Source organism: Gymnodraco acuticeps, unplaced genomic scaffold, assembly GCF_902827175.1.
Source record: "Gymnodraco acuticeps unplaced genomic scaffold, fGymAcu1.1, whole genome shotgun sequence".
NCBI lineage: Eukaryota > Metazoa > Chordata > Actinopteri > Perciformes > Bathydraconidae > Gymnodraco > Gymnodraco acuticeps.
This window is the reverse complement of record NW_022991063.1, coordinates 710,307-723,051: the sequence shown is the minus strand read 5'-3', so window position 1 is coordinate 723,051 and position 12,745 is coordinate 710,307. Positions and strand designations below refer to the sequence as shown.

The 12,745-nt window shown below is 43.2% G+C and overlaps 1 protein-coding gene across 1 annotated transcript; it reads right to left on the bottom strand.

Moving 5' to 3' along the window:
• Window positions 1–6,653: 6,653 nt before the first annotated feature.
• Window positions 6,654–11,127, bottom strand: cunh4orf54 (chromosome unknown C4orf54 homolog). Its single transcript, XM_034236631.1, is given in 2 exon segments — window positions 6,654–6,704; window positions 6,706–11,127. Coding segments are annotated over 2 exon segments (4,473 nt in total).
• Window positions 11,128–12,745: the final 1,618 nt, after the last annotated feature.

The window sequence follows — 12,745 nt, the reverse complement described above, 5'->3', positions numbered from 1 at the left end:
AATAATAATAATGATTTATTTTGTTAGAAATTGTGCATTACAGCTGAACTTTTAATATTATATGACCCCTTAATGCACAGTTTATTACACAACTCTTATAACCTATGGCACTACACTTGGGTGAGGGAGGGTCACCAAGATTGTACCTGCCAAGATATAATGTCAGTTGGCAAAAACAATCTTTACTCACTCAAAGGCCATTTGATAAATATGAAGCTGATCTGTTGAGATTTTTAACAAAGAAGGCACTGAAGAATAACCAGACGCTCATGTTTTTGTTATTGCTTATGATGATATGGAATGTGTTGCGAACACAGTGCCTCTGTGTGTTTACAGTCAGGGCTCTGTAACATGAGCATGTGTCAGTCATCCCCTCATAATCCACTTTCTATATGTGCCCACAGACAGCAGGAGCGCCTCTAGCACTTTAGCACACATTCCAACTTCATCAGTGCTAAGCCAGTAAATAGTCAGCGTTGAATGGGACTCCTAGAAAATGGACACCAGAGATGTAATCCCGTCTCAGTTATAACTTGGTCAACTGTGGACAAAAACAAATGATTCTCAAGAGACAACCTTGACGCCTGAATGGTTCACTTTGCACTTTATATCACCAAATGACATTTTGAGACTTGTCCAACTCAACGTCTATCTCTGAAAGACTGTCTGCCTCCAGAAAGTCTTTGTTCCAGTTCCAGCTAATAAGTGAATTGTCCCATGAATAAATATACTTTAATATGTCAGGGGCCGCGTAACACTCAGCGTTCTGCCTTCACAGTGGACAATAGTGAGTATTCACACCAGATAACTTACCTACTGTTGTGTATGGATGCTTGTGTTAAATGCTGTAGCAGAAAGGGGGGGAAACACAAGAATATTATAGGGGAGTGGCACACATGAGAGCTGGAGGAACTCTAATGATCCACACCTGTGAGTGTGAAGGGAGGAGATCACATTCAACTGCTGACAAATCGACATACAGTAGGAGAAGAGAGAGCTGTGGAAAAAGGCTGGAAGAGGAAAGAAGTGGAAGTCATTCCAGTGTATTAACCTACCTTCATTTTTGGGGATTTGTTTTCGTCTACCATGGTGTTTTTTGGAATGTCACTGATCCCAGGAATTGCTGATTATTGAAAGCTGTAATACAATTCATATTCAACAAATCTTCTTTTGACCTACTTGTCCTGCTCTGTGATTTTACCTACCCGACTTGGACCTTAAGCTAGGTTCTTCTCTGCGTCTTTCCAGATCACCCCCCCCAACAATCCTATACATACACCTGCACTCACACACAACACTGAACTGAAGTGAACTCTCCATTCATACATACCCATATCCTTTTGAACTGCACTAATCTGAAGTTGAACTGGACTATTTTCAGAGTGTAAAAGGACGTACAGACTTCTCACAACAACACACTCATTTACACTCACTACACGTTGAGCAATGAGTCGTCATTTAATTCATTGATTGATTTTGGTATTTGACATTTTGTCATATTTGGTTTTGCATCTCTTGAGTTTTTAAGTGTTTTGGTATGGGACTGTATTTGTATCTTTTGTGGTGTGCTTATATATGATATTGGTCAAATACAGACACTTTAATTTAAAAAAAGTTAATGTTGTACATTTTTAGTTATTTTTAGAAATAAACCTTTTTATTTTTACAGATTATTTAAAGTTTATTCAGAGTATTTTAAATATTTTTCTGTCTAGTGCCCAAATGCGACCCACTCCAGAAATGCAAGGACAGGGAGACAAAACAGACAATTCTTACTCTACCTCCATTTTGTTTTTCTGTGATTCTTTGCAAAACAATGTTGGTCTTGCTTCAAGAATCCAAACAAGTCAAATCAACTTTACTTCGACTACATGCCTGTGGTTCGTACTTTGGGTCATGTATGAACAACAATCCTTGAACAACACAACAGTCCGTTGTGCAAAAGGGTTTGTGTTTATTACAGTTTCACACAGCATTTTACAAAACAGCATCTGATGAAACATGTCATGCGGTATTCTTGACATCATTTTGAAACGACACTGTTCACAAAACACATCAAAATGACAAACCTAAACTAGGCTATACTTAGAGCATCACATTCACTTTGGGACAAGATTGTTCTGTTTCTTCTCTACATTGAATCAAACCTTCACTATTGATTCCAAAAAAAAGTTATCCTCATTTCAGAGGTCACAAACATCGACTTTCTTTAACCTTCAAAATATGAACCATCCAGCAGCAGGAAGCTTCAAACCCCCACCCTGTTCCAGGGTCCTTGTGCAAGGCTTTGAATCAGAACAGCAGGCCTTTCTTTAGACCTGTGAAAATGATTATTTACACATATAAAGAATTTAATTTCCCTATACAACTAAATGTACTTTTCCTCTGTTGCACATTAGGAAAATAAGAGCTACTCTCCATGCACATTCAACAACTGCTACAATATGATTTGCAAAATGCTGCAACATCCTCGAAACAGTGACAGTGGCATATTTATTGGCAGAGGCCAGAGAGTTCATTGACAAACTATTACAATTTAGAGAATGGGAAAGTGCACATTAAAGGAGAATACATGATTTGTGGAGCTTTCAGAAATATAAATAGTTTTGGAAGACTTATATCACATTGAAAGCTAAAAACTGAGCATAAATCAGAATGATTTTGTATAATGGGCTGTCTTTCATTTAGACTTTTTTTCAATCTTAATGAAACACGTATTCCTAACACAATCACAACAATGTGATCAACTTCATTTCAATCCAAAACAGTGATAACAGTTAAGCATTAGCCATTTGTAAACTTCCTATTACTAAATAACTAATATGCCAACACAACTTTTATAATCGTTGTGTTATCCATTTCAATATAATACCAATAAACATGAACACTTGTAAGAAAAAAAAACAAGAGTTAAATTATTTTATAACAACTACATCATGTTTATTGCAGTTATTATAAAATAACGTGTGTCTTAGCATAAAGTCAGTAAAGTAACAAAAGGTTTCAAAATGAAAGGATGAACTGGCCAGCAGATCAACAGTCTGAATTGTTTAAAAAGAACTAAAAGAACATCCGTCTGCAGATCAAACAGTAGAGTCATCCTGAGGTCCCTCTTTCACTGCCTGCGAGCAACCTGTTGCTGCTCTGATATTTATACATCTAAAGAGAAACTCCCTCTGCAAGGGAACACGAGGATGTCAGCCTTTGCAGACCATTTACATGCACAAAATGCTTGGAAGACAAAAACCATAAACTTGACATTCCAATTAAAGGATTTGTGTTATGAATCATAAATGACTTCATTAAAAAACCCTCAACATCACACAACCTGTATCCATGTTGTCATTAGACCATAACTTACCAAGAGACACACAAAGAGAGACCACCAGGAAGTCGACCCAGTTCAACAGACACATTATATTAATAGTATTTTGTGACTCATTGTGACAAAGTCCTGACACTGCATAAAACCCAACAAATAAGAGAAAAGAGATTGTGTTGTAGATTGAAATAAATGACAAAAGGACAAATGACATTACAGTCCAGCGTCCAATCAGACCCGGCCCTGTTGGGAAGAAAGAAAAAACACACTAAGTTCAAATGAACACATAAACAGAAACAAATTGATTAAAGCTGTACGGAAGTTTATTAAGGACAAAATGATTGAGAAAAAGTCATTATTACTTTTTGCAATCTGAGATATCAAAATGCTTGGAACCCATTTTGTTATTTTAGAACATGTTGTTTGAGAGCACATGTCCTAACGTTGTTTACAATACTGCTAAAAATCAGATTCTTTTGGACATTTCGTTTTTTGGACATAACTCGGTATGACCTCCTGCTGATGATAGCTGTTTTCTGCTTGAAGGTACACATTTTTTCAGTGATTGAAGAAATATAGCAATATAATCGACACTTTCCTCTCAATTCTGCTGCTATTCTTAGACTTGGTATGTACTTGCATTTACATACCACCTTTCTAGTCTTTTGACCACTTCAAGCGCATTTAACCAGCATGCCAACATTCACACATATCATACCCCAAAGAACAATTTGATTAGAAGTGTTACAGACTGGAAAAGTTTGAGCTGGAACTCTTTCCATTGTACAGTAGATGTGCTACAGCTTTTGGACTCCAACCACAGTACTCTGTATTCCTAAAGTCATGTAGGTCAGGCAAACTAAACATAATACTGTGATACTTTCATAACCATTATCATTTTCTATTCAAACAGGACAAGAGAAAATATTCTCTGAACTTAAAGACAGTCTGTCGGAGAGAGCTGACCTGAACTATTTGACAGCAACAGTTCCAGTTGGCTGTAGTCCACAATCACCAGTGTCCTTATTCCTGTCTTTATGAATTGAGGTTCATTGGAAGTTGTCTTATGATGAGACAGTAAATCCAGCCTATCAAACAACAAGTTACGGTATGGTGGTTTGCATTCTTTGAATACCTATTACTGCAGTCCTCATTTTCAGGTCAGATCTAAGAAACCTAGCCTTAAATCAATGAAAGTGCTCTTAGCAGCCTTAGCCGATAGCATAACTGGCCATGTTGTCTTGATGAACGTGTGAAGATGTATATGGACAGTGGTTTGCACAAAACTGAAATAGTGTCGCATGAATTGCAGCTAATTATTTACCGTGTTTTGATGATGACACAAATTCCAATATAGGTTGAAAATGTTAGACGCTCAGTTCTGTATTTGCTTGTGTTACACAATGCTCTGTTTTGACAAATGTCAAAACAAATGTCTCCATGTGCACTTTCACATGCTGCCATTGAAGACTAAATGCTGCACCATGAATCTTTACATACATTAACTTCTATATATTTGAGATAAACCCGCCCTTTATGTCAGTCTGCCATAAGGCAGATATTCTAAGGTATTTCATATGCAAATGGTTTTAACATTTCAAATATCTTTATTTCTGTGTCATTAACAACAAAAACCAGCTTGGCCTAATTGTGTTTTGAACCTCCTCACACCCTAAACAGACCTCTGTTTGTCCACAGAGCCCAACAAGGATCCCACTGACAACAGCTGATTGTATTTGGATATCTTTTTCTGAAGAATGTGCAATTCATTGCTACACTGGAAGGCACCAGGCCTGTGGTACATGAGCAGTGACTTGTCATGCTCAGTTTGCATCCAATCTGTAGGAGTTCTACAGCCTTCCACTTAATAGCACGTCTCCAGGCTCTAGAGTCTAGACTATCAGACTACAGGCTATCTGTTTCTTTATAAACATAAGTGAGCCCTCCAGTATGTGGCTCTCACATGAGAAGGGGAACTCCAAATGCTCTGCTGCTCTGCTGCCTGTTGTGTTTATGTAATTGCTGATGGCAGGCCATGTGAACCTGGCTCTTACTCTCTCTGTCTCCTGGTCCTATAAAAAGCCGGCTGACCCCAATGCGAGTCTGACCCGCCAGGCAGCCTGTTGACATCCAGCAGCAGCTGAAGCACTGTGTATGCACATAACACCCTGCTGCCATAGCAGATCTTTTACTCCTGAACACACTGCAGTATATCCAGCATACACATTCAAACACCTAGCCCCTGAGGAATCTAATATCAAGAGAATCATCTGTATCTCTGTGTGCTATCAGAATGCACAGCTTGAGTGCCAGCGTCTGCTGAGGTGCTCAGTTGCAAACTTTACAAGAGCATGGTTTCTATTCCTCTGCATGCACGATTCATTCTATAGTTCATCACTTATCCATTTGAAGGGATACTAGAACATTCATAAACAGATTGATTAAGTTGTCTTTAGGGTAGACTTTAAATGATCACATGGAGTGTGCCACCAATCCTGTGTGTACTTAAATGCTTTTGGAGGTAGATAGGGCCTCTATGGAGACGCAAAGTGTTCAAGATAAATGATAAGGACATTAAATAAATGATCAAATTAAGACATAAACAAACTATATAACAACGCAATTGTGAAATACACATTTTCTGGACTGAACTTGCTATTATGACACATTTCATCCCGCTTCCTTTTATTTTACTGCACACTGTTTTCATTTCAATCAGCACTTCTCATTTATACTTTCCAATGTTCTCTGTCAAGACACATTTAAAAACGTTGAGGAAAGCTTGAAAGGAAAGCTGGTATGGATGATCAGAATCAGAATGTTCTTGATACATTTTCCCAAATTCATATCAACCTCAATATTACAGTTAAAAGAAACAGTGGCACTATCGTATTCGTTATTAGACATTTGTGCATTGTTTTTATATGTATTATACTTTAAGATAAGGTTATATGTGCCTTTAATGCATGAAATGTTTTCAAAAGGGGCAAAATGTGTTTTTATAAACTACAAAAACAAATCATGTTACATGACATGTTACTTGTTAGACGCTTTTATCCAAAGGGACTTACATACTCAATACTGAGGGCAATCCCCACAGGAGCACTTTGGGGTGAAGTGTCTCAGGGACATGCTGACTGCAGTGGGGTTTGAACCTGTGCTCCCTGACCCGAACACCATCGCACAACCCACTACACCACACGCCTATCCAATTATATCTGTAACCATGACACAATACACCTTCCTGGTTTCTTATACATACTCAAACCAAACGCTGTACGTACATACAAAAGCCTGACAAAACTACTCACCTGTGAAGGTAAGCTGCTGCTCATCTGTGCTCCACCACAAAGCTCATGGTGGTCCCATCGAACGAGGGGGGGGGCGATGATGCGGGGCCCCTGCTGGGAGCTGATGCTGATGAGCGGCTGCATGGCGCTGGAGAAGCCCTGCGGCTGCCTGTGGGCGGCGGCCTGCTGTGGAGGCCCGTAGGACGCGTGGGGGAACTTTCCTGTGGCCATGTAGAAGGGGCTCTCCATGTACAGACCCTCAGGCTGCTGGGACAAGGCTTTGTCTCCGCTATCCGGCTCCGAGTGCACCGACATGTGGGACTGCACCAGGGTCCGGGCCGGGATGAGGGACGGTGAGGACATTAGGCCGGGGTAGATCATGTAGTGGTGTCCGTAAGCTCCTGGACTGAGCGCCAAAGGTGACATGGGCATTGGCACCGGGGTCATAGGAGCTTGAGGCATGGGCACGTCCACATACTGGCCTGTTTCAGGGTCAAAGAGGCGCTTAGTGGCCGGCTGCACAGGAGTGTCCACCAGGTAGTAGTTTCCAGTGGTGGGATCTAGCAGCATCTTCCTCTGGGTGGCTTGGAAGGGGTCCATGATAGGAGCTGGGGTGATGGCTGGAGAAAAGCAGTACACCTGAGGCTGACTGATGGACATGCCCATTGGTAGAGAGTGGTAGATGGTTGCAGGGGAAACCTCTGGTGAGCGTGTGTCCATCACCATGCTGGAGCGCTGTGCGTTCTGGTTGTGGTTTTCCACAAATGATCCCAAAGGTCCTGAAGGAGGGGTCGGTTGTTTCTGGGGGGCATACGTGTACACTGAAGGTTTATCAGCAGACGATGCTTGTTTGTTAATGCTGGCGTGAGTCTTGACCGGAATGGTAAGGTAGTTCTCGTTGTCAACTGAGGCGTTCAGGAACTCCCGTGCGGGCCTCTCCTCCTTTGATTGAGCTTCTTCACTTCCACGTAGATACATAGGGCAGATTTTTAAGGAAACAGGAAGCTTGGGAGATTTTGGGACAAAGCTTTTGTGGCTGAAAGGTATGGAGTTTTGCTTTGCCAACGCGGCTGCCTTAAGGCTGGAGTTGAGGCTGAACATGTTTGCGGCTGTGCTGTTACCTTGCATGGACCTCAGCAGGCTGTCAGGGCCAGATATCACTGGAGGCGGCTTGTCATTGTTGGGAAAGGAGTCTCTTCTGACTGTCTTGTCCATGTTGGACCCCCCAGCATCCTCCTCAGGTCCCCCATGGTCTCCACTGGCAATCATCGAAAGCACATGTCTGTCTGCCAGGACATGGGACTCATTCTTCCTTTTCCATTCATTTTTGTCATACGTATAGAGCTGTTCCATGGTTTTCACAGCAGCCTGGAGTTTTTCCAAAGGCCCCTGATTTCGTATTTTTGATTCAGGTTTCTTATCTATGATATCTGCAATTTGTTCTTGCTTCTTTGAAGGAGTTCTGCTTTCACTTCTCAATGCAATATCTCCTTCTGAGGAATGACTCAGGTTGCCCATGTATGCTCTCCCTGCTGCCATCTGCAGAGGAGCATGTTTCGCACCCTCAGGAGACGACCTGTCTGTGTCAAACTGCTCCCGTTTAAATAAATCCGTATTTTCCGAATATTTTCCGTTATTATTTGTGTTCACAGACTGGCATTTGATAACTATAGGGGACATCGAATTAGGATTTCGATTGGACATTTGCTTATGTTGCTCTGAATGGGTGTCAGCGGATAGAAAGTTTGATTTATTTTCGTTGTTATCCAAAGAAACAAAGTGATACGAACTTTTAACCAATTTACGCACGTCTCTCACTTGGTGTATGGGCGTTTGCAACTTTGATTTATTATCTCTAATGTCTCTAACCATGAAATGCGGGACTTTATCCGACGACTCACCCTTTAAAGCCGCAGCCAGCTCGTGGCATTTGAAGTCATCTGTTCTGCCGAGGTTGGCTGCGTTACAGCCTATATTAGGGGCGCGCAGCTTGGAGACGCCGAAATGCTCCGTTGTATTTTCTCTGAAGCTCCTTAACTTAATTTTTATTTCCGGAGATTTAGATTTGCCCACATTCCTGGAATCAGCGATGTATAACTTGTTATCAGAGTGTTCTTGGATCACTCCTTCATCTCCATATGGGGAATAACTCCTGCTCCGCAGCTGCTGTCCTTCTTCTCCGTCACTGGACAGCAGTTGGATACTTGGCACAAACAAATGTGACATTTTAGTCAGTTTCCCGCTGCCAGCCGAGTACTGATCCCCCTCGCCCTCTTTCTCGTAAACTGACGGCGACTTCTCCAGAGTTTGATCGTTTTTATGATCCTTTTGAAACTCTAGCTCCTCGTCCTTCCAGCATCTGAATGCGCTATTTTGGCTTCGAAGCAGCGTACTTTTGGGCACTTCCAATGCGCCTTTTTTAGTATCGATTCCAGCTTCATTTACCGGGTCCAAATTAGTTTCTGGAGCGGATGCGGTCGCGTCCCGGCGTCTTGAGTCGCTTTTGGTATCACATGAGCCGCTGTCCACAATGTCTCCTAATTCATCCAGACACATTATGGTGTAGTCCGAGCTGCTCTCGGAGAACCTGGAGCTCTGTGTGTGCAGCTCCCTGCCTCCCTTCCCCCTGAAGCTGTCGCTCTCCTGGTGCGCAAAGCCCGCTGCATGCTCCTGCGCCTCGCGGATCTCCCCTCTTTCCATCTTGCGCTCCTGTTCAAACTGCATCTTCTTAGAAATCACATTTTTGATCAGACTCGAGGCGAATATGGCTTTCTTGTGTGTGTCTTCCATGGTTTTGCAGGGTGACTTGCTGGCCCCTCTCCCCTTGCCGCTTGGCAAACTGTTGGTAACTTCATCTGTGGAACGTGATCCTGCCGCATTTTGTGCAAAGTTAGTGTGCATTTCTCCCTCAGACATTCCCGAATTCACATTGCACCGAAAATTCAGAGTCTCTGTGAGTGTTATCAGTCCGCCGTGGCCCTTACTGAATTCCCCCATCAGCTCTATTTGCTTTGTAGATGACGATGCGCTGTGGGGGTTGCCATTCAGAGTGAACATCTTGCTGGTGGGCGGTTTGATGCTTGCAAGTGCAATGCCCTTATAACCTCTATTGTCTATATTTTTGGCTAATTCAAATGAGGCCGATGAGTTTTGATGGGAAAGCACACTTTTATCCTGTCCCTTTGACATATTCATATTGCCATATTTCAGGTCGACAAAAGTGGACCACCTGTTTATCCCTTTCCCATGTTCTGATGATGATTCACTTGTTGTGCTGAAATTAATGGCGTCAAGATAAGGATATGCCAGGCTCTTGAAGGATTTGGCTGTCAGGTTGCGCACCTCCTTGTCAGCGTCGTCCAGCTCGCTGACAGCGCTGGACGCACCGCTGGAAACCTCGGTGACCTCTTTCCCCCTCAATCTGCGGCCAAAGTGCAAGCGTCCGGGCGCGGCTATGAAACACTTTGCCCTGTCACATAACGTCTCCGACTTCCCGTCAACTCCCCTAAACACATACCGACTCGTGTCCCCGGAGCGGCTGGCATGATAAAGGATGTTTCCCTGTTCTTGGATGTTGCTAGGGTCATTTATAGCTCGAGTGGTTCTGATTGACAGGTGGATCTGTCCCGCACTGTTGCCACTGCACTGCTGCTGCTGGGGCTTTGACACACTCTCATCTGAGCTGGGGAACTTGGCCGCGTCGCACAGATCACTTTCAAGCATAGTGCTGACTCCTGCTGCGGGGCCGCGCGAGCCCCGGCCCCCCTCCTCTTCATCGCCCTCAAAAGAAGCATAATTGACAAAAGAGTACACCTGGTAGTCATCCTCAATGTCCCAGCAGCCGGAGGAGGCCACCCCGAGGTCGTAGTCCTCCTCGTGGTCGGAAAGCTCGGAGAGCTGGATCTCGTGCGTGGTAATGTAATGGGACTCATCCTCCGTGACGCACGGGACACAGGCGTATGAAAGCACCAAACTAACATCATCATCCTCCTCATAATCATCCTCACTCCTCCACTGATCAGTGTCACTGCAGGGTAACCCCTCACCTCTGGGCGTGATTGGGTTCTCTTCTGTTTTGGACAATTGCGTAATTACGCGCTCGCCTTTGTCTCCTGATTTGGGTTGATTCCCTGACTTTGCGTTATTACAGGGGGGATCCAATAACGAGGACGGTTCAGAAGGACCCTCCTTGACATCTTGTGTACATTTCCCAACTTCGGAATCCTCTGTCTTGTTAGTCGCAATATTGATTTTGATCGACAGTTTTGGTTCCGTTGCGCGCAGATCCTCGGCGACACCGCTGTTAATAAGGACGGACATTTGGTTTCCTTCACCAAAGCAGCAGTCTTTCTCCAGTTTTGCCTCGCCTGTGTTAACATCAGCTAACTCCACATCGACGTATTTCATCTCGTCGTGCTTCTCCGGGGCATCCTCCTCTTCTTGAGCAGGTTTTTCGAACAGATCCTTGACCTCCCGAGTCGCCTGCGTCTCCTCACAGCTTTGCTCTTCCTTCATAGCTGAACCTCCAGGTTTAACTTTACATTTGGAGTCCGAAGGAAACAGCGTAGCCCCCCAGGATTCCACAGTCCTCCAGTCTGAGACGGTGCTGCGCGCTGAGCCTCGCGCCTGGTTAGACAGACACGGTGACAGGGAAGGGACGCGCTCCAAACATTCCAGCTCACCGCGATACGAATCCCAAAGACGAGAATCTAAAAAGGACCAGAGACATCAGTAACTACTGTCTAGGCCACATGTTTCTCAAGCTGTGGTTCGTGGACCAATAGGAATCATGGAGAGGACACTAAGCTGCTATGGACACTTATTGCACTATACCTCTAGATATTTGAATTATTTGCACTGTTCAATATTCATTCCTTGTCATGTATTCAACCGTTTTTTGTCTCCCAGACTCCTATTTCTATATATTTATTGTTGTGCCCTTATTTAATATTTTGTATATATATATATAATATATATTAGGGCTGTCAGTCGATTAAAATATTTAATCGCGATTAATCGCAAATTAATCGCACATTTTTATCTGTTCTAAATGTACCTTAGAGGAATATTTTTCAAGTTTTTAATACTGTTATCAACATATGAGTGGACAAATATGCTTTATGCTAATGTTTATTATCATTTGAACAATGACAAATATCCTCATGAATATTAAACACAACAACCTCTGAACATTACAAATATTCGCCTCAATTCAACCTGGAACCTCTCTCATACAATAATACAATACAACTTGTGTGTGAGTGAGTGTGTGTGTGTGTGTGTGTGTGTGTGTGTGTGTGTGTGTGTGTGTGTGTGTGTGTGTGTGTGTGTGTGTGTGTGTGTGTGTGTGTGTGTGTGTGTGTGTGTGTGTGTGTGTGTGTGTGGTGTGTGTGTGTGTGTGTGTGTGTGTGTGTGTGTGTGGTGTGTGTGTGTGTGTGTGTGTGTGTGGTTATGTGCAACTCAAGGCATATGCTCGAACGGGAGCTGCCTGGACGCTGCAATCATGTTGCGCACTATCCGTGCTGACTTCTCGTACAATGTCCCACTGTCTGGCTTCCTGCATAAAGTCAAGTGCTCGGCGCAGTTGTGGCGAAATGTCGCTCCTCTGTTTTCATTTAAACAGCTCCATATCCGTTAGCGCAGCTAGCTAGCACCAGATGCTAACAACAACAATGCACGTAAGGTCTCTCTCTCGCTCGCTCGGGCCACACATACACACACCCTCCCGGTCCTCCCAACAGCCAGTCGGTGCCTGCCGGTGAGCGTGGAAGTGTGGTCTGCCACAAGCGGGCGGCAGGAGCGGGGCTGTCAGCATCAGCTTGTAGATGGTATTTTAAACTCGATGCGCTCTGAAACTACGGGGCGGCCGAGGACAAAAAATACACATGCGTTAATCGCGTTCAAATAATTAGTGGCGTTAATTTTTTTTGCGTTAACGCGTTATTAACGCGTTAACTTGACAGCCCTAATATATATATATATATATATATATATATATATATATATATATATATTTTAATCTTTGGGACAGTGGGAAACAGCATTTTGGTCTCCCTGTTTGAACCACACATTTGGAGATATTGATAATAAAGTTGACTTTGACTTTGACACATTTCTACATGTGGACGACTCA